Source organism: Amphiura filiformis, chromosome 9 (assembly GCF_039555335.1).
Source record: "Amphiura filiformis chromosome 9, Afil_fr2py, whole genome shotgun sequence".
NCBI classification, from domain to species: Eukaryota; Metazoa; Echinodermata; class Ophiuroidea; order Amphilepidida; family Amphiuridae; genus Amphiura; species Amphiura filiformis.
The window spans coordinates 21,498,301-21,520,977 of NC_092636.1; the positions used below are offsets into that span (position 1 = coordinate 21,498,301).

At 39.9% G+C, this 22,677-nt stretch overlaps 2 protein-coding genes across 2 annotated transcripts in view; one reads left to right on the forward strand and one right to left on the reverse strand.

Annotated features, from left to right (window-relative positions):
• Positions 1–18,068, reverse strand: part of LOC140160741 (proton-coupled zinc antiporter SLC30A9, mitochondrial-like) — a 30,967-nt gene extending 12,899 nt beyond the window's left edge. The window contains exons 1-8 of the mRNA XM_072184041.1: positions 17,591–18,068; positions 15,976–16,203; positions 15,154–15,262; positions 14,165–14,266; positions 12,805–12,875; positions 12,474–12,523; positions 11,608–11,672; positions 10,770–10,928 (exon numbers count right to left, since the gene is read on the reverse strand). Coding sequence (XP_072040142.1) covers positions 10,770–10,928; positions 11,608–11,672; positions 12,474–12,523; positions 12,805–12,875; positions 14,165–14,266; positions 15,154–15,262; positions 15,976–16,203; positions 17,591–17,942 — 1,136 coding nt within the window. The 5' untranslated portion in view covers positions 17,943–18,068. The remainder of the gene's footprint in view (positions 1–10,769; positions 10,929–11,607; positions 11,673–12,473; positions 12,524–12,804; positions 12,876–14,164; positions 14,267–15,153; positions 15,263–15,975; positions 16,204–17,590) is intronic.
• Positions 18,069–18,273: 205 nt separating this feature from the next.
• LOC140160742 (heat shock protein 75 kDa, mitochondrial-like) overlaps positions 18,274–22,677 on the forward strand; it is a 34,195-nt gene continuing 29,791 nt past the window's right edge. The window contains exons 1-2 of the mRNA XM_072184042.1: positions 18,274–18,443; positions 22,207–22,404. Coding sequence (XP_072040143.1) covers positions 18,281–18,443; positions 22,207–22,404 — 361 coding nt within the window. The 5' untranslated portion in view covers positions 18,274–18,280. The remainder of the gene's footprint in view (positions 18,444–22,206; positions 22,405–22,677) is intronic.

Below are 22,677 nucleotides of genomic sequence, written 5' to 3' on the forward strand. Positions count from 1 at the left end.
GCCTTTGGACAACTTCCAATGTTCAAAATATAAATCAAACGGTGGATTTACGGTATCATGTCCATATCGAAATCTCATTTAAAACCCACTCGTTGCAGTTTTTGTTTATCGTCAGCATTTTCTTTCTCACGTTTTTGACCTCTGACCTTAACCTCAACATGTCGCGCGATATTCCCACCAGGAATGTACAATCTTAAAAAGGATTTTGTCGTGTGGAAGGGATTAGTAAAATCCTTAAGGAACATTATTTTGTAATTTATAAAACATGAAATAAAGAATAAAAAGGTCTTAAACTACACAAATAATAATATGACATTAGCAATAATGAGTACGAGGCAGCAGGTCACGCACCTGGGGTCACCTTGTCGGCTGCTCCTGATGTTTGTGCAGAATCGGCGATCAGCTGATTTACTCACTGCAGGTTTGTGCTGGTTTTGACGCCATATGCGGAGGTAAATAAACAGGTGGGTACACGGCAAGTAAACACAAAATATATCCATTTAACAGCTATTTGTAGCGAGTTACTGAAGGTACCGCTATCAGATCCACGAAGAAATCAGCATTTATTATTGATTAGAAACAGAGTCCCATATCTACCTATGGACTCTCATACTCAGCTCCGACGGCATTCATTCCTCCATCGACATTCACCGGGCTTCACTCACCGATCTTCAATTAGGCCTATGCTGAAATCTCGCAGAATCTGTCACCCTTCAGCGCTGGTCAAATTTCGCTACAGAACCCCCTCCTCGGACGATGCCGTCCACGGCATGAGGTGGTCTTCTGCAGACGAGCGAAATTTGACTCCTACGTGTGGCTGCTACATATTCGGTGCTACACCTTATGTTATTTGGATTAATAAGTAGATAATGCCATACTACACATACATGTTACTTAAGCATAATAAGTGTGGTTTCATCCAAACACAAGTAGAATTGATGAAACAAATTGGTACATAAAATACATTAACTGCAGAGAACCTGTACATGGCATAGTACAATAGAAAGGCACAGTAAATGCCAAGTATCCCAGACTGGTTATTGAAGTAGCTGTTAACATTATGAGTTCACCTTTACACACAGGTAAATGTTAAGCACACAGTACTTAAAGGTATCAGTTCTGGTTGGCACTACGGAGTGACTCCATATAACTAAAGGTGCTAGTGCTTGTCCACTCTTCACTGTCACATAAACTGCTAATCCACTGGATCAAATTGAAGTTTCAGGTCATTGGGTGGAATCTCCATAGAGCTGTCCTATTACCATCTGGTAGCGCATTCAGGATCCCTCGTCGGAAGTAGGCTGGGACAATCTGGTACATACGTCTTCACAGCGGCATAAGCTATCGTCGCATCAGCCCGGAAAGACCCCAGTCTACCGAAAGAATCCAAGAATTCTTCCTATCCAACCGATGTAATAGCTTAGCTCGAGGCTGGGATTCACACCATGTAGAAAAGAGTTACTGTAACTGCAGAATTGTTACTACACCATTTATGTAACGCCATACGGTATTTTTATCTGCAACGGAGAATACAGCAGTGAATTTTCATCAGATTTGGTACTATTGAAAAATTTCAGGCAGGAAAATCGTGGATGCAGAAGTTTCATCTGATCCCTCATAAACATGTAACTGTCAGTTCGTTTAGTCGAAATCTGGCAGGCAACCTGCGATCCCTAGCAGGATTGCGTCTGGCACTGGGTTGCTTAGACTCGCCATTACATGTATTGTCAAGTTCCTGTTCACTGGTAATTTTCACTGGCAAATCTGTATCTGGTACTTGTATGGCAGTATTACTGTTATCATCATGCTGAGAAATGTGGGGCTCCTGGTCACCATTATCTGCTACTGTTTCAGATTCTTTATGATCTGATTTCTCTTCACCACTGAATTCTTTGGTCGGTGCTGGCAGTTCATCACGATTCTCAACAGATGTATCTGGTTCTTCCAAGGTTGGTTTCACAGCAGCTTTAGGTTCTCTTACTGATTGTTCTGATACAAGACTCTCAGAAGTCTTTTGCACTGTATCTTGTCTTTTGTCCTTTTTGGGTTTTTCAGCTTGATCTTTTGGATCTGAAGCTGCATTCCCATCTGCATTAGCTTCCTTGTCTTTATTCTCTGGGTCTGTCACAGGTGGCAAGGTACTACTTTCAGTTGGGGCTACATGTATAGTTGGAAGTTTCCAGGGCTGAAGCGGAGGACCAGCATATGGTTTCAAATGGTCAGCGTGAACCACTTTGGACTTGGATTTTGCTGACTTCTGGATCCGAACATGCACATCCGAAAACTTCTGGACAACCAGATAAGGTCCATCCCATGGAAGTCTCAGCTTATTAGTCATACCCGGTTTTCTTGCATGGATGTATAGCCAGACAAATGACCCTTCTCCAATGGAATCTCCATGTGCCCTTCTGTCATACTGCTTTTTCTGTCTCTTTGCACTTGTACCAAGTACTTTTCTGGCATGTTCGTGGGCTGTGCGCAACTTCTCTCGTAACTCCCAAGCATAATCTGTAACTAGATTATCTTCTTCGTCTTCTTCAATATCCTCTTGGAGGGGTTCTATCATGAGGTCTACTGGCAAACTCACTTCTCGTCCCATCATTAACATATTGAGTGTCTCCCCAGTGCTTTCATGCACTGCACTTGATACGCCATGCCAACATAAGGAAGTTGCTCATCCCAATCACGCTGGTGTCATAATGGGTCGAGCATCTGAGAAACCATATTCAGTAATGTCCTATTGAAGCGTTCCACCATTCCGTCACTTTTTGGATTATATGGAGTAGTTCTTGTTTTGGATGCTCCCAGGAGACGAAGAGTTTCTGCAAAGATATTTGACTCGAAGTTACCTCCTTGATCGGAGTGAACTTCTTTTGGAGTTCCAAATCGGCAGACAAACTCTTGGTGAAGGCTTTGGCTACTGTCTCAGCGGTTTGATCAGGTAATGGTAGAATCTCCACCCACTTGGTGAAATAATCTGCTATCACCAATACATATATATATTTCCTTTTTCAGTCTCAGGCAGGGGACCGAGAATATCCATGGCAATTCTCTCAAGTGGGGCCCCTACTCTGTATTGTCGCAATTTGGCTCTTCTTGTCTTTGATGGTCTCTTTCTACGAGCACAGCCGGTACACTGACGCAAGTAAGATCGTATGTCAGCAGTGATGCCTATCCAGTAGTATCGGTCTCTGACTCGGCGATATGTCTTGAAATAGCCTAAAGGTCCACTGCATTTAGTACTGTGTAACTCTTGGAAGCAGACTTGGCGCAACGCATGGGGAAGTATAATTTTCCGGGTGAAACTCTTCCCATCATCTGCTATCCATTGTCGACACAAGACACCATCTTTCATATATAAAAGGTTCCATTGTGCTCGGTAGGCCTTCAAATCTGGTGCTTCAGCAGCAACAGTCTTCCAGTCTGGCCTGGTTTCTTCACTTTCAAGTATTCCTATGATAAGATTCATACTTGGATCTTTCAACTGTTCTGTACTGGATATCTTGCAGTGTGACTGCTGGTGTTAATTCTTGCACATCAGCTTGGATACATGCTTTCATATCTGGCTGTTGAGAGTTGTCAGCGTCGGGCTGAACATCAGAGGACACAATACATGCTGTGGGAGCATCAACCTCATATACTTCAGATGTATGTACGTCCACCGAAATCTACTCTATGTGGGCTTTAATTTCCACCCTGTCCTCTGGTACTGCATTTCGTACTACCTGTAGTAGTCTGCTGATCGGGATGAAAGGTCTCTGGGTTATCTTGGCATTGAAACAGACAACTCGCCCACATTGATGACATGGGTGTCTGGAGAGGGCATCTGCATTTTGATGACGGGTTCCCGGCCTATGTTCTATCTTGATATCATATTGACTCAGGATCTGGAGCCACCTGGCTATCTGGCCCTCTGCATCTTTGAAATTGCATAGCCATTTCAACGCAGCATGGTCGGTTCTGACTATCACGTGTCGTCCATACAAATAGTGCCGAAAGTATCTCAGAAAGAAAACTACTGCCAAAAGTTCCTGTCGGGTGACACAGTAGTTTTTCTGCTCCTTACTGAGGGATTTGCTGGCATATGCGATAACATGCTCCGCACCATCCTGAAGTTGGGACAGGACAGCACCCATGGCAAACCCACTGGCATCAGTGTCCAAGATGTACTGGCCCTCATCTCTAGGATATGCTAATATTGGAGCAGACACTAGACGATTCTTCAGCTCTTGAAAGGCTGCTTGACACTCCGAGTCCAATCAAATGGAGTGTTCTTGCGTGTAAGACGATGCAGGGGCCGTGCAATGTAATGTGTGCAAATTGGTACACAAATCTTCTATAATCTGAAGCGAGTCCCAGAAAACTGCGAACTTGGGTGACGCTTGTAGGAACTGGCCAATCTTGAACTGCTTGGGCTTTACTTGGATCTGTCTGGATGCCTTTTGCAGAAACCACGTGGCCAAGATAATGCACACTGGATTTAAACAGAGAGCACTTGGAGGGCTTCAACTTTAATCCAGCACTTTGGAGACGTTGAAATACTTCTTCTAACCTGGAAGCAGTCTCGGAATAGCACTACCGAAAACGCTTATGTCATCCAGATACACTAGTAATGTTCTCCAATGAAGTCCGTCCAACACACGCTCCATAAGGCGTTCGAAGGTTGAGGGCGCATTGGTGAGGCCAAAAGGCATCACATTCCAGCTGTAAAGGCCGCTCTGCACCACGAAAGCTGATTTCTGTTTGGCGTCCTCGTCTAGCTCCACCTGCCAATACCCCGCAGCTAAATCAAGAGTACAAAACCATTTCGCACCGGAGAGATTGTCCAAGGTGTCGTCGATACGTGGCAGAGGAAAAGCATCCTTAACGGTTACTTCATTCAGGCGGCGATAATCACAACATAAGCGCCATCCTGAGCCTTTCTTCGCAACCAAAACAACTGGTGTTGACCAAGGACTTTGCGTTGGACGAATAAAGTCATTTTCCAGCAACAGGTTCACTTGACGATCTATCTCTGCTTGTTGTTGTCTAGGTGTCTCACGAGGGCGCTGTTTAATGGGCGTGCATTGCCTGTGTCAATGGAGTGCTTGACTAGATCGGTCCTGCCAATGTCTGTCTCCCCTGTAGAAAATACAGTTGAATAGCGGTTAATAAGGTCATTCACTATCGGTTGTTCAGATTGCGGGACTTCTTGTAGGGCACTAGCCAACATCTCTCTAACATGCTCTGGAGGTGCATTATTAGCAGGCTGGTCCTCGTCTAAATCACACTCAAAGATCTCAGCTTCCTCCAATGGAATCATGGTTGCTACCACTGTGCCTTCTTTAAGCGTTTGCTTTTTGTCTCCAAAATTACACATTCTGACACATACTGCATTCTGGGTGTCCACAACACTTCTTGCCACCATAAGACCATTTTTTAGGTGAAAATTCATGAGTCAGTGGCTGAACTAATCCTAACCGGAGAAGTGTCATTTGATAAGCTTTGCCTGGTAGTACTGTCTCCACAACCATTTCATGACCAGCAGGAATTTTAGTGGTTCTGGCAACGGTCAGTCGGTAACATACAGCAGAGGCGTTACCCGGTTCTTCAGGCGAAAAACAAGGTATACGTTCATCGTCCAGCACTAATTCCATATTACGAAAATCAATTTGAGCACCCGTCGCCATCAGAAAGTCTCTGCCCAGAATGCACTCCGAGGTAATATTGGCAATGATGACATTGAGGATCCGGGAGGTCCTGCCAACTCTCACTTCCATTTTAGCCGCTCCCTTCACATACACCGGTGAGCCATCTGCCTGATTCATTACAATTTCCTCCGATGGGCTAAGTTGTACGGATTCCGAAAACTTAGGCAGCTGGCTCGGTGGCAATATCGTATGTGAAGCTCCCGAATCCACATGCATAAGGACTTGAAGCTTGCCAATACTACCTCGGACATGTAGTCCACTGTCACTCGTGGCGCTGTTAATTAGAATTGGCCCCATCTTGGTGCTTGAGGCCTTCCCTGGGGCTGTGCGGTTGGCCACCTGTAGTTTCCCTGCTGGTTCTGTCTTTGTTGCCGCAGCCTGGGGCACCGTGGTCTGATGTGTCCCGGTTCATTACAATACCAACAAATAATTGGCTCCCTTTCTGCTTGGGTCCTGGGCTGAGAATTAGAAGGACGGTACTGTGAAGTCCACTCTGGCGGCGGTGGCGGTAAATACTCGGGGTCTGCTGGCCTCCGTTCATGGCGTGGTGGTAGACGCCCTTCCGCTTGTGCTGGAGGGGGAGGAGGAGGCGGCCAATCTGTTTGTACTGGAGCAGGTGGTTGTTGCCATGCTAGTGGAGCTTGAGCAGGTGGTTGTTGCCATGTCAGTTGTGCTTGAGCAGGTGGTTGTTGCCACGCTGGTGGTGCTTGAGCAGGTGCTTGCCACTTTGCAGGAGGTTGGTGCCATGCTGGTTGTGATGGAGGTGGAGGGGGTTGTGACCAGGGATGAGTGGACCCAGATGAACTCGATGCAGTCGAAATCTCACCCAATTGCGCTGCCAACTTCTCTACCTTTGCCTCCAATAGCTGGATCTCCTTTACAGATCCTCGGCTGGACCTTGCTCGTGACTTTTCGCTTTTGACAAACATTTCAACCTCCAGCGCTGCCTGAACAGCTTCTTCCAATGTATCTGGCTTCGCTCTAAACAAAGCTTGGCGCAGTTCCCCATCGTCCACTGCCTCCTTAAACTGCTCCCGGGCTAAACGGTCCGTGGCTTCCGGAGGCAACTCAGGGTATGCCAAACCCACCAAGTCCCGGATGGCTTGCCCCAACTCCTTCAGGGTTTCCCCGGTTTCGCTTCCGCCCTAAATTCAAAGGCGTAATTGTCCGGGCCCTCGGATGGCCCATAAGTGTTGAGCAAAGCTTCTCTAAGGTCAGCATATGTTGGATAATCATCATCCAGGATACGGTCGCTGCCCCCATTAGGCGAGCAGCCAACCACTCCCGTGCCATCCTGCGGTTCCAGCCATTAAGTCTGGAACAGGCCTCGAAGTGCTTGAGGTAGGCCTTAATGCTTCCCTGGCCATCATACTTTTCCGGTACCACGTCTTTGTTGCCCGCCTTGGATTTACTGCCGTCTAATCCCATCTCATGCTCTAGATCGATGATCCTCATCTCAGCTTCCAACCGAGACTCTGCCTCTTGTCGTAACTGTCGCCTAAGCTGCAGTACCTCATCTGTTGTAGGCATGGGAACTGAGCGACGGGGCCGGGGAACCCCCTCCTCATCGGAGCTGGTATCCCGGTAGCCATTCATCTTGGTACAGTAATAAAAAAAATGCCAAATGATCCCACTTCTGACACCAATTTGTAAAAGAATGGGGATCCGAGCGGTCAGCGCGTGGGCTGGTTATTTAAAACCAATTTAGGCTAAAATAATACACCATGCAGAGCATGAGAGAAGAATTTAAAAGCATGTCATTCTTTTATATAAATAACAACATTGAAAATAAACCACATAACCACCTTAAGCAGGATAATGTCTGAGTTGGCTACCTTAAAAAAATTTACCTCGTCTGCCACCTTAATAATACCATAAAAATACCCAGCAGGAATAACTTACTCACTTACAATACTTTTTACTCACTTTACATACCTACTCGGTACATACTCGGTACTTACTTAGTAACTTTAATATAAATCTTAAGCACACATAATTAGGTGGCAAACCTTAAACACTCTTGGTTTCAGATCACATCAGCATAAAAAAAAATAGGGCAAACTGGTAGCACCACGCGGCCTAATAAAAGAGATACAGTTTGCACACACAATTACTGGGGTCAGTAAACATGACTCGGTGCATAGAAACTGTTATGATGATTACTTAAAATATGAAGCTGCCTTTAAATCACATTAATTTACAAATATTTGGAAGACCTCTTTTTGACACAAAGTAAGGCAAATTTGGTCAATTGACAAAATACCGTAAAGGTTGGAATATAAGCCACAAGAAAATAGAATTTTGGATCTATAATGGCACGCTTCAAATCAAAATGTCAATTAATGGTCAGGCAAAAACCTTTCAATGAAAGATCATGGATCGGTGCACACTACTGGACTTTGAACATGATTGAATTGAATAATTTGGATAAACCTGTATGCGAATGATCAGATTTGGCCTAATAAAACCACACACCGGAAAAGTTCAAAGCACCTGTAAAATTAATGCACCAGTATAAAAAATAACCTTTCATGTTCCTGTAACACGAAAGTTGCTTACGTTTGTAAACAAATACACACTCTGATTTTTAAAGCTTAAGGTGGTTATGACACATTCTTTTAACCTTATACAATTTTACACAATAAATATTATTAGTACAAACACACTTTTTCGGTGGCCACCTTTCATCATAAATCCACACAATGCATAATTTGGATGGTGGAAATTTCAGCAATAATTATAAACCAAAATAATGTGAGTCAACCAATGGTGTGAGTTCTATGTGAGGTCAGCGCAATTTTATGAATTAATCATTAATTTAATGCGAAATGGGAATCGAACCATCGTGAGTCACGCCGTATGGAGTCTGACGGAAGTTTTACCTCAGGGCAGTAATGAATAACGGTACAATATTTTTGTCATTTTTGGGACATAGGTTACTGTCCGGTTTCCCCACGGTATGAGTTCTTATTATCACAAATTTAAAATTATTCACATGATTTAGACCACATGAAATATTGACGCACACATCCCACGAAGCCTGGGCCTGGTTCCCTGGTAGCTATAGAGATTGAAGCCTTGGCGGGTTCCCTGGTAGCTAATATAGAGATTGAAGCCTTGGCCGGGTTCCCTGGTAGCTATTTATTATTTTATAGGATTGGTATCATAACTGGCTTCGGTATAATATATCACATAATTATGCTGATTGTGCATATTATCCATCTATTACACAACGTGTGAACGTGTCTTTAGACTTTACAGTCAATGCATGGTCAAAAATCACCCTCATAGCGATGCCAGTTGGTCATGACAGCGCATGTAAATGTTCAGGGTGATAGATTACTTGCCTTTGGACAACTTCCAATGTTCAAAATATAAATCAAACGGTGGATTTACGGTATCATGTCCATATCGAAATCTCATTTAAAACCCACTCGTTGCAGTTTTTGTTTATCGTCAGCATTTTCTTTCTCACGTTTTTGACCTCTGACCTTAACCTCAACATGTCGCGCGATATTCCCACCAGGAATGTACAATCTTAAAAAGGATTTTGTCGTGTGGAAGGGATTAGTAAAATCCTTAAGGAACATTATTTTGTAATTTATAAAACATGAAATAAAGAATAAAAAGGTCTTAAACTACACAAATAATAATATGACATTAGCAATAATGAGTACGAGGCAGCAGGTCACGCACCTGGGGTCACCTTGTCGGCTGCTCCTGATGTTTGTGCAGAATCGGCGATCAGCTGATTTACTCACTGCAGGTTTGTGCTGGTTTTGACGCCATATGCGGAGGTAAATAAACAGGTGGGTACACGGCAAGTAAACACAAAATATATCCATTTAACAGCTATTTGTAGACGAGTTACTGAAGGTACCGCTATCAGATCCACGAAGAAATCAGCATTTATTATTGATTAGAAACAGAGTCCCATATCTACCTATGGACTCTCATACTCAGCTCCGACGGCATTCATTCCTCCATCGACATTCACCGGGCTTCACTCACCGATCTTCAATTAGGCCTATGCTGAAATCTCGCAGAATCTGTCACCCTTCAGCGCTGGTCAAATTTCGCTACACAAGCTTTAGATCAACTTTGAAATAAGTCTGCCAATCCTAAATGTTATCCTCTAGTACCCTGAACTCTAAACCAAATTAAACACCAAATACCGTACTGCCTTGAGTATAGTCCCACCTTCGAGTAAAGTCCCACCCCCAAATTTTCGAATTTTTTATATATTTTTTAAAGTTATTTATTTTTTCGGTTTTGTAGAATTTTTTTATAATTTTTTCGGTTTTGTAGAATTTTTTGAAATTCGAGTATAGTCCCACCCCCCAATTTTGAAAAATGTTCACCCAAAAATGGGTGGGACTATACTCGCGTCAGTACGGTACTATGATACAAGTGAGTCCCAATCCTTTTTAGGATCTGCATGCCACCCTTTATCATATATAGAATTAAGCACAGCTAGTAGGTGGCTCAATCTTTATCCTAATTCTAATTTTACTCTTGTCTGAGAAGCTTGAGAAGTTGAAATAACCAAAATAAAAATGTTTGGCTGTCTTCAACCGTCCGACCCTTCAGTCGACCCAAAACATTATTGTTAATTTTAAAATTTTTTTTAACTCTTACATACCAATATATTACTACATTATAAATTGAACACAATAATATTTTTCTTACTTGAATTCTGCTATGTAGTAAAATGTACACCAAATGGTTGCTGTTACACATGACGTCACACTTGAAAGTCAGACTATGACTTTGTGAGTTTAATTGTTGAAAATCTCCCTCATAATCTGGGTTGATCCTTCATGTCATGATTTTGTGTAAGCTAATCCTAACTCTAATCCTAACCCTAATATTTAAGTAATAGCTGCCTGTAAGCATTCCTCAAAACTTTTTCAAGCATTGCTATAATGTGATTGAAGATGAACTTCCACTTGAAAACATGTTTCAAAATGTCAGCACTGAAGAGTAGCATACAAATTCTGTATTGATTCATATCCACTTTGTGCTACTTGGAAGGTAATATCATGAAACTAAAACACAGAAACAATCATTTAGACTCACGGGTGATCCTTGTTGGCTTCCTTAGAACCAGAGTATATCCCCCATGCTAGAATACATTGGTTGAGTGTGTCAGCTAAAGAATGAATGGCTTCAGAAAACATACTGGCTGATCCAGAATACATCCATGCTACCACCTTGCAAACAAAATTGGCTGCATTTCTGAAATGAATAAGAGCAGGCAGTGTATTTACAATGAATGGCAATCATGAAAAAACCTGATAAATGCTATAAAATCAATTCATGTGCGCTTTGTACTACAAGCAATTAGCTCAAAAATAAGAAGATGCAAATATATCCCTTTTGTGGAAGCTTAGAATCACAAATTAAACATATATCTAAAATGGTTCAGCAAATGGGAAAGCATGACAAATTAATTGTTCAAAAATTTCACTTTTACAGTGTTTAATGTCATAAACATTTTTGTGTATGTGGAAAGATAATTCGTCCAATTTGGTAGAATAGTAACAACACAGCAGTTTCCTAAAGAAAAATACCGTAATTTAAAAGTTGCAGCTATTTGTATTGATTTGAAGTCAGTCCTAAGATAATGGTGGGCTTCATGTGCTACAATGTGTGTATAATAACCATTGATCGCTGTAACTGCAACTTTTAAATTTCGGGTATTTTTCTTTAAAAGCACTACTGTGTTGCTAATATTGAATGATATTAGACAAATGGGGTATCAAAATGCGTGTAAATACACCATCCTTCTTTCTATGCCAAAATATTGTGAATACGATTATTAATTATGACGCTATAATTATAACCGTATTTATAATGGCTGTGTTACTTTTTGTGAAGTCTTCAGTAAAACCAAGTCAATATTTAGTACACTTACATACAGATGGCAGAGAAGACTACATGACCTTCACGCTTGGCAAAGAAACCTGATGGTGGCTTTTCCTACAAGCAAAAACCAAAGAAAAGGACAAGAAAATATCATGATTGTTTTCTCATGTAAATATGAATTTTAATAAAAGGAGATAAATTACTAGAATGAAATAGTACTCCAGACAACTTGTCTTAAATTTTGAAGTAAATTGAGATGCTACCACAGAATTAGAGAAAGAGAACCGGGACTCCCTATATCGCCACGTACAATCGCGTCGTCAGCTATGGGGAGAAAATTGGGGGTATTCGGGTCCTTGCCGACGGTGCGCGGAGACGAACGAAAACAATTCTGCGTCTCATCTGAAGCGTCTTGGTACTGCGTGCAGGTCGCATCAAGTGCGTCTCTCAAATGCGCCCTTCCTCCATGTTGCGCTTGCATGACAACGAATGCCTCGAGGTCATTCCGAGGGAAACTGAATACCCCCAATTTTGCTCCATGCCTGTATCAAGATGGCGGCCAAGTCCCGATTCTCTATCTTTAATTCTGTGGATACTACTGACCTGTGGCTCACATCACAGGATATGGCTTACACAGTATGTTCATACATCTGTATGATGGACAGGTTTAGCTTCCAGACAGAATTTTTAGCCGCAAAAGCTCGAGGGGGGGGGGTGTATTAAAGGAAACAGCGATGCATTCTTTCATTCTCTTGTAGACAATGTAGACAATAAGTGAAATGAATACATTTTTCTGTTTTTTTTTTAATTTTTCAAGCTGTGTGTGTGCATGTTTGTTGGTTTTTAAAAATCTTTTTTAAGCATACACCTACTTCACTGTAGTGTGTACTGGTGATAACATTTAACTTATCATACCTTTTCTGTTGGTAATTGCCCATCAAAGGCATCTCTGTCTTTGACATATTCTAAATAAAAGAAAGGCAAGGCACTGATTAGTATCAATGGTTTATGACAACAAAAATTCATTTAAGCTTTTTTTTTAAGTAAATAAATAAAAAATCATGTAATTAAAGATTGAGAAGTTTACAAACATTGAGAAGTTTACAACATGTAACTTTGTAAAATACAGTTATCTCGGCAAACAAAAAAAATAGTCTAAAAAAGTATTGCTTATTTTTGATTTTCAGTTAAAACATGTTTCAAGTTTTGCATGAACAACAAGCTGCCATGTATAAGCTGTACTTACTATCTTTCTTGCGTTTTGCTTTCTCTCTTTCTCTTTGGAGAGCTTCTTTGCTGCCATGAACTTCTATTGCTCTGAGAAAATGTTAAACAAAACAAGAAAAAATATTTAATTGTAAACATAAATATCAGTCAGTATCCACTGTTGTACATATGTTTCTCATGTGTGAATCTATAATATAAACAGCTGTAGTGTGTTTTGTCTCAAGTTGAGAGTAACACCATGTTGGAATTCTTAGTGGCAGCTTTGAATTATGTGCTAAACTAATCCAGTGGTATTATACACATGCGTACAAGAGCTATTTGTCTTAACGCTGGTGACTTATGGTATGTCAAGCCACTTTCAACAGCTGTCAACTTGAGACGAGACACAGTATACACACACCCCTTCCCCCTGCATGTACCCACTGGCAAATGAAGACATGAAAAGCATGATAACATTTTTATTATCCAACTATGGACACATAGTCACACACGTATGACTTTTTTGCTTAACAGAGATGATGTGGTGAAGTTTTTACTCTCAAAGTTCCCTATTCCGGCAACTGCGTTCATACTTTCTTAAGGCAACTTACACCTAGAAACACTGTTTCTGTGCATTCACTGTTGTAATGTGGTTGTACAAAATGTGTCTTTGTCCTTGTTTGCCAGTGTTTACAACACTCACAACTCCCCCCCCCCCCACACACACACCATGCATACTCAATTTCCCCTACATTGGTGTCACACCCCTATACACACCCCACACCCATCCCTGGTGCCACACCCATATACACACCCCACAGCCCACACCCATCCCACACACCCCGCATACTCACTTTTCCAATACATCCCTCCTGAGATAGAGCTGTAACACTAACAGGGACTCATTGAGGTTGGTATTATATGGTGTCACACCCCTATACAGACACCCCCACATGTAATTGCCTCCAAACGTGGACGCTGTTGAGAACTATGCAAACGTGGTTGTCTGAATCCGAACTCAATCGACATACAGAGGATGTTTTCCGCCATTTTGTTTGTGTATTTTTGTGTGTATGGAATTCCTAGCAACTGCAGACGTTATATCTAATATAACAATAGTGGCCGTATTTCGCAAATACATTATACATGCATTTGTGATCGTTTGCATACCTCCAGGAACCGAGGACGGTCCCCATTGCATAGTGGTCCGCGGTTTGAATGTGAAGTGCGAGTGTGTGTCCTCGTTTGCTGGCAAACACCTACACACCCCATGCATACTCACTTTTCCTCTACATCCCTCCTGAGATAGAGCTGTAACAGAGACTCATTCAGGTTGGTGTTATATGGTGTCACACCCCTATACACAAACCACACCCATCCCACACACCATAAATACTCACTTTTCCTCTACATCCCTTCTGAGGTAGAGCTGTAATGGTGGCTCATTAAGGTTGGTATTATATGGTGTCCTGCGAGTCATAGCCCTTAGATCTTTTAAATCTCTATAAGAGGGTAAAATCACACAAAATTTAGTGAACAGAAAACGGCAAAAACTATTACACCTTCTATTTTATTTTTCTATGAGCCTGTCATTTAGTGTAATGTATTTGTTCCATTTGGTCATTTTAAATGGGCGGTTATTTTTTACATTGTTTTCATAATTCATGTGTAAAAATGCTTTTAAAAAAACCATGTTATCCATTTGAGTGCTATTAAGCTCCATGAGGGGTGGGCGGTTAATTCTATCACATTCAACAAGTTGAAAAATTGCTGTGTGGGCTCTTATTGGGCCATGGGTGCTTAATGGAACAAATACGGTACTTATTATTGAGATTTACTTCATTTATTTCTCTTCACATTTCTCTTTACATTATATACATGTACATTTGAATTCAAATATTTAATTGCATTATAAACAAACCAAGTTAAATATTTGGGATGAATCACAAAATCTTAGTGGACCAATGTCAACATTCCTATTGTAATTGAGGAAGTTCAAGTTTGCCATGACAGTTCAAGTTTGACATGGAAGTTCAAGTTTGACATGACAAGGTCATTGACAATTCCTTGTCTGCTGAAATCACCACTTAAGTTGTGGTGTGGACATAAAGAACAAAACAAGTAGAATCTGTCCAATTTTATTCATATGTTTTTATTGGATAAACACTCAAGCTGTAATTTAGTATTCAATTGGGCTATTTCTAGCAAATAAATTATACACTTCATGACAATACCACAGGCAAAGAAACACTCACTCAAATAATCTCCAATTTGTGCAAATGAAATATGAAGCATTTGATATATTAAATATCACTAACATTTTTGTCATTTTTACTGGACCAAATTGACACCTGGACTGACAAACAAGCAGACAAACATGAATACTCACGATGGTTTTAATGCATACTCCAGCATTGCTCTCATTTTACTGATGGTAATATTTTCTGTGTGTTTCTTGCTATAATCAACCTTCTTTCTACGTAGTCTATATGGTTTTTCTGTTGAAAATAAATAGAGAACAATCAAAAAGATAGTAACAAACTAAAAGTTTTGTTTTTGTTCAATTAAGATTAAGGCAAAGTCATAAATATAAATCAATAATGGAAAATATATAGATACCAGTACTAGAACATCACACTGGGTTTTTGCTTTGAACTTGATGGTAAGTTTGCATAATTTTTGGAATTTTCCTGGATATTTTTATTCAAAAACCTTTTTACATTAATTAAGGTAGATTTCATGGTTTCACCTGTTCTTACCATTCAACCCTTTAAATACTCCTCGCCTAAAAAATCTGAATGAGAAGACACCTTCACCTGACAGTAAAAGCTAACATTTTATACTAATCTATTTTTTATGGAAATGTTAAAATATGGCTTTAACTAAGTCGACCCTATGGACAATTCTGAAAATATAGCGAACTATAGTACCAGATAGCATGACAGTAAAACATGAAAAATATTGGCTAAATTTTGAAAAGCATGGTATCATAAAGAAGCAACTTTTTCAAATCAGTAAATCTCACTTTTGTATACACTTATTACATACGGTACCGGTAAAGTAACATTAATGAGGTACATTTCCCTGGAATGGGTCACATTATATGCCAATCAAACTACTTTGAAAACCTACAGACTGCAGAGATGCAAATTTTAACATGTATGGATAATGACAAGATTGATCTTAAAGTGCTTCATATTTTTATAAATACCTTCTGATTTCTTAGCGTCAGTTAACATCTGAACTACCGCTGTTTCTTTAGTCTTAGCTAGTAATGATGTTTTCTCTTTTTTAGAAGCTTTAATTCCAGCTGGTTTGATTATGATTGGTTCTTCTTCTTTGCCGGTTTGATTATTTGCTCGCTGACTTTGTGGTGTATCAGATTTGTCACCAGAAGGAGGTATGTCTTTGGAACTCAAACACCTGGATCCAAGAGGAACTGAAATGACAAGGAGCACACATGTATGTTAAATCTAAATGATTAAGTTCATGGTCAACAGTCTTGAATATTTTATGGGTCGGAAAAATACCAGTACCAGTACCATACTCAGGAAGATATTTGGAAAATTTCCCAATGAGGTGGTGACACATTTAATTTCCATTTCCATTTTCATGTAATTTCTTTACCGTTAATACAGCAAGGTCCTCCAGCATTGTCCTACCGGTACCACTCTTCCAGTTCCTGATTATCGCCTAAAAAGTATTAGGTCACACCTGGGCAATGCAACCAGTGTTCGATTTAGAGGGGTTTTACATGCACAAATGCATGTAACTTTGGCTCTGTGCATGTAGAATTTTGCCTGTGCATGCAAAATTTTGTGTTATTCAGCCCATTTTGAGGAAAAAATCAGAGTTGTGCATGTAAATTTTATTTTCTAAATCTAACCCTGAATGCAACGCAATAAATGTTGAAGTGCCGATGTGATGGTAATGTGATTCAATTAGCCAATCAAACCCCATACTATAGAAAAATTATTAAATTCATGTACATCGTGGAACATTCAACTACGCTTGTTACTCCGCGACTATTTAAATCACCCTAATACACGAGCGTACAACGCTACTCTGCGTGTCCATATATATGCGAGGTTATCTGCGTACAACAGCTTACTATGCACAGCCACGCAAAGAGTATGTTCCACGATGTACACAAATTAAATATTTTTTCTATACTACATAACATTGTGTTTAACTTCTGAATATATATTGGTCACCTATTATTTAAAAAGGGCACACAACACTGCAGGGAGAGCACCTATAATTACTGCGCCTATTTATTGCTGCCTGGTACTGAAAACCTTAGGCTTTGGCTATCGGTACATATGTAATAAATGACATTTTTTTTGGATGCCATCAATCTCAATTTAAGTGAACGTAAGTTGCAATTTTCTTCATATTTTATTGGTGCCAAGGGACTCAAACCCACAAACTTAAAGGGCCGTAATTGGTGACCAGGCCAGCCAAGCACCATATCTGTCACCAATAGCACCCATAAAATTTGACCTTATTGACCTTTTTTCTATTTCCAAGATTCAAACCTGTTTACAAGTTGTCAAATTCCTTATACTAGATCGTAAAAAATGCCATTATCCAATTATGAACACCTCCCTGGTGTATGTAGTTGGGGTGGTCAATACGGCCCTTTAAGCAACATACCTCACGAGTGTGAGTCAAAGACAGACGCCACCGTGCATGCGTGGATTGCGTGCCCGCAATTTTTAATATAATTTCATTCAGCATGTAAAAAAATATAGGCCTACAAAATTAAAACTTGATGGAAATCGTATGTTACAGCTTTGATTACATCATAAACTATGCATACTAACCTCTGGAAGCTAATCTGCAGTCAGAATATTGTGTGCGAAATGTCGGTAACTGTTTTGAAGACGAAAATAGCTTGGCCGTTGGCGTTGCAGATTTTGAGGTATTTCGATGACTGTGGTTTGAAAGTTTTATTGCACGTTGTCCGGTTAAATGTCTTACTGTATTCTGTAATGTACATGTTGTGAAAGACCTATGTAGGACACTGCAGCACTGAGATGTAAACATAGACCTACATTGCTGCTGTACATGATGAGCCAGCCAAACTGTCTCTTTCCTAGACAGCAAACGACTTGCATTTTGACTGGCTCGTACACAGTTTTTAGAGATCAAAATAGGCAGCCCTGTTGCTGACATTGTAGTCGATATGTTAACGTCTATAATTATGTCAAAATAGTTATAATAACAACAATACGTCTTCAAACATCTAACAGTCTTATGAACCCATCTCTACTCTTTGCAATCACTCATCAAAACAAGTATGGTGCCATCTAGCTTACTAAAATTTTGTTTTTATGTGGAAAATAAATCAGCAGTTACAGTTTATTATTTTTTATCATATTAGATGGCAAGTCTTAAAAATACAGTAATATTGAGCTCATTTTAAACATATTATCTACAAAATATATCAAGATCTAAAATATGAAAATAGGTAAAAATGAAAAAGCTAGGGGTCCTCACTCCTCATATTCAAAATGGCGACCTCCATGGCAAGTTGCGTGCGACGATCGGTCCCTTTAATTTTCCGTTGTCAGTCACGATTCTCACACTCAAGATCGAGTTTTAGCCCACGATTCATCTCATCGTACTCTATTGAAGGAGATCTAAAGGAACAAGTACCAATTTATACCGTGAGAAGTAAGGAAATAACCTTTAAGTGTGCTGCTGAAGCTACTTGCAGTCAAACCTGCCGAATTCGGAAGCATTTTCATTAAACATTCAGTAAATTTAAAGGCCTATTCAGTGATCCCAGCGAAATTGTGAAATAAAATAAAATTGTGTATAAATCGCTGAAATGTTTTAAAGATAAGTTGATTAAAATTGTCATACAATATCAAAAATTAACCTGATTAAAACCAAATTTGTTATTAATTTTATGAAAATTGGTTAGTAAACGTCGAACAACTGGATACAATGTAGTCACGATTATCGCACTTTCAGTTTCCCACGCGTTTGAACGGGAATTGGATTGCGTACTTTTTCGATGTCTAGTGAGCGAATTTTTTCAATATTTTGAGAAAATGATGTCAAATTTTCTATTCTGTATTGTTTGGTAATCATGTCTTTTGCCAATAGTATGTTTAAAGTTGTAATTTTGTGTTTTTGATCGCAAAGATCGGATATTTTCGTTCGATTGAATTCTGAACCCTTCGCATAAGGGTGCCGATTTCGACAGAACTTTGACGATAATTTTGCCTTTTTGGACACTAAAATGCTTTCGATCCTTAATTTTGTTTCAACCGAGTCTTAAATTAGCAAGCACAATACGGTTGGTACCACTTTTATATACATTGATGAAATTTTAAAGATTTTTTTTTCAAGTTTCTAACTTGGCGCAAATCGTTAAGTGTGTATTTCCCATTGACATCCAAAATGGGAAATACGAGTCTGATGGACATAGGAACGGCGTCCATGAGACTCAGCGAGTCTAGATACAATGACAACGTATGGAAAAATATATTTTTGTAAACAATTTGAGGTCAGTATGAAATTGATATTTTGTACAATTTGTACAGCTATCGAATCTACCCTATCACAAGCAAACGTACCTGTATGTAAAAAGTGCCCTTAAACAGGAAGCCCCGCTTGGCCAGTTCGCCACAGAAGAACTGACTTACACCTGTTACTTTGATGACAGACAGAACATAATTGACATAGATAAATTTTAACCTTGACTAATTCCCCAAGGAACTTGAACCAAAAGCGGGGCTTCCACTTTAAATACTGGACATCGCCAATATATTTATGACAAATTTGTGTCCAGAACACGAAAAGTGTCCAGACCTCACGCTTGCTCTCTCGGCTACAACAATGGCGTAATCCATGTATTCCAGCGGTCAAGCGTAGCTATGAATAATTAAGCAGATGACGTATTTACCAACTCTGATGATGCGTAAGGCTAATGAAAGTCAATGTTATGTTTAGCGTAACATTTTTTTCAAACCACAATGAGGCAACTTTTTCATTATTCATTATTCATTATTTTGCAACGTTTCATTAATTACAAAATAGCAGCCACTTCATCAACACTTGTCGCACTATATACCCTCCAATATTCTATTAAAACAACTCTAATCAACAGTAGGCCTTATTTGAAGGCATATGAACCAACACATTTGTATTAAAAATATTTTTCACCGTCCAGGTATTTATACCAGCTTTCTTACCAGTTAAAAGGCCATAAATTGTTAAATGACTGTCCACATTATTGGTCCCAAACCAGCCCTCCTTGGGGTAATGGCCAATTATAGTTCAATTTGATAACAGAATCTTGTTTTAGTTCTTTTTTTATGTTGGAATAGGTTGATTTATCATTGGCATTTGTGCTTGTGTCCCCACTGAAACTAATTGTGTACAAAATACAAAATAATGAACTGTTTTGGGATTTTGGCATCACAAACGCGGCCAGAAAATCCAAACGCGGGCGGGTGACGCTAAACATAACATTGACTTTCATTAGCCTAATGACCTGACCTTGTCAGACCGATGAGTTACATAGGTTTGATCCACCAGTCACTTTACTGCTTACGCACAGTCATTTTATTCCGCCATGTTTATTGTTTCGAGATCGGGGCCAAGGAACTTAGGCTACACAACGTGCACAGCTCTGACAATTTCCCACAATGCCTTGCGCATTTCCAGAAGAAGGCCTGGCGATTTCCTACATTTCCGGTAAAATTGTAAACAACGCCTGGCGTTTCGATAGGGAAAATGGAGATAGCGAATCGCATTTTACATCAAACAGCTGCAAGAGTAAAAGCGTTCTGAAGGATCGGTAATGATTAACAGCTGGTCTGGTGTATTTGAAGTTCATATTGAAGTTTGTAAGTTTGTGACTTCGTATATGTTATGTGCAATAGATATTACAGGAAGCTTAAATTGGCACGCTGTTCTGCAATTTGTCTGTCGCTTCCGAAAATGTATGTGAGTTCTGGACATGTCACACCGGAAGTGTGACATGACCTCGCTGGACATAATTGGTTAGCATCCTCTTTTCATGAAGTTTTTATGACATTTTTCAGTAGATATTCATAGTACAAGGAACTTATACGATGTCCTCATTCACAAACTGATACTATCTGTCCATCGTGTAAGACTGTTCCCATACGGCAGCGCGTTGAAGGAATATTACACAGTCAAGAATAGGCTCTATCTTCCGTTTGTTTGGATCCCTCACAGTCTCCCAAAACATGAAAAGTGTTGCACGTATACTTACTTAAGACTGTCCTTTTTCACATAACGCAGACAAAGTAGGGCCAACTTGCCTAGAAATGGTCAAATTTTGGCAAGAAATATCTCTGTGTAATCCTATCATATACCAGAACGAAATTCAAATTTGACGATATTTTTGCTAAACGAATTAATCTGCAAGAAATTTTTGGTACATAAACATTATGTAGCCAGAGGTTTCCAGTGGTATAAAAATCTCAAGTTCAACTTTTTTTGAAAAAAGTGGGGGGATGAGGCTGTGGATCAAGGCTTCCGCTAGCCTTCAAAAGCTCTGCGTCCAATCGGACGCACAACTGTAAAACCAGGTCGGGGAATGTGCGTCCCACAATATTTTTGTGCGTCCGTACGTATGTTGATGTATTGGGCAACAGGCAATACAATTTTACATGGCTTCTGTGCCGGTATTGCATCGCATCGCATCTCAGTTTGATGCAAATATTTGACTATTTCCTTCCATTTTTCTGATGAGATTTTAAAGATTTATGTAAATGTTATTCACTAATAAATTATGTGAATGTAAACTTGCTGACACTGTACGATAATTAAGAAATCTGTAATTTTGTTCTCATGTTTTGAGCTTAAGATCACACATGCCTTACCGGGAGAATTTCCATTGACAGACTTGACCTGACTCCGGAAGTTGTTCGCAAAATCAGTAGTCTCCACAGCAGCCAGTCTGGTTCCCCTCGCTCCACAAAATGTTTGTGTGGAGGGAGCGTAACCAAACTGGCTGCGTAGATTTTAAAAATATTTTCCACCAACATATCCACAATATCCAGGTATAACAGCCCAATTAATATCAGCTCTCTTACATGTACTAGTAAAAAGGCCATAAATTGTTTAGTGACTGATCGCATTCTTGGTCCTAAAGCAGCCGTCCTTGGGGTAACATGGATAATGGCCAATTATTATAGCTGAACTTAAACTTGCATGACAGAATCTTGTTTTAGTTTTATTTTATTTTGGAAAATAAATTAGGTTGATTTATGGTCGCATGTCATAAGGTGGGTACCCGGTACCCAAAAAAGGTGGAGGGATTACATTTTTGCCGTACAATTTTGATTGGCATTTCACAACCCCTTGTCCATGTCCGGTACCAGTAGTCTTTTTTTTTTTAATCTCATTCTGTTCTTGAATATTAATCATTTCTATTATTGTGTTAACATTGCAGGGAGCAAAATTACCACACCAATTCCACGCATCTCTGCAAGACATTTCAGTTCCTCCAATGTTGGTCATGAAAAAGCGGAAGGAGCAAACACAGAGCCAACTGAAGAAACAATAGATGTCCATCCTGAGACTGAGACTGCAGAGCCGGAGCCTGCTGAGGAAGTACATAATATTATACAGGATTCAGAAAAAGTTACTGGTAAATAAATCTATATGTTATTAATATGTAGGCCTATATATTATTATTATGGTACATGAAAATTGAAGTCCTGCATAGTGTTGTTTACACATGTGGTCATGTACAATGTAAAAGTTTACCTCTATGTTGTGGAGGCCTAGAACAAGATTAATTTGTTTTTGATCCCTAATCAATCATGGGCAGCATTAGATAGATTATGGTTTCATGTGAAGCATGGGCAGCATGAGACAGTTTCAGCTTCTTAAGCAAATAATTCTTGAGTCCGTAAATAAA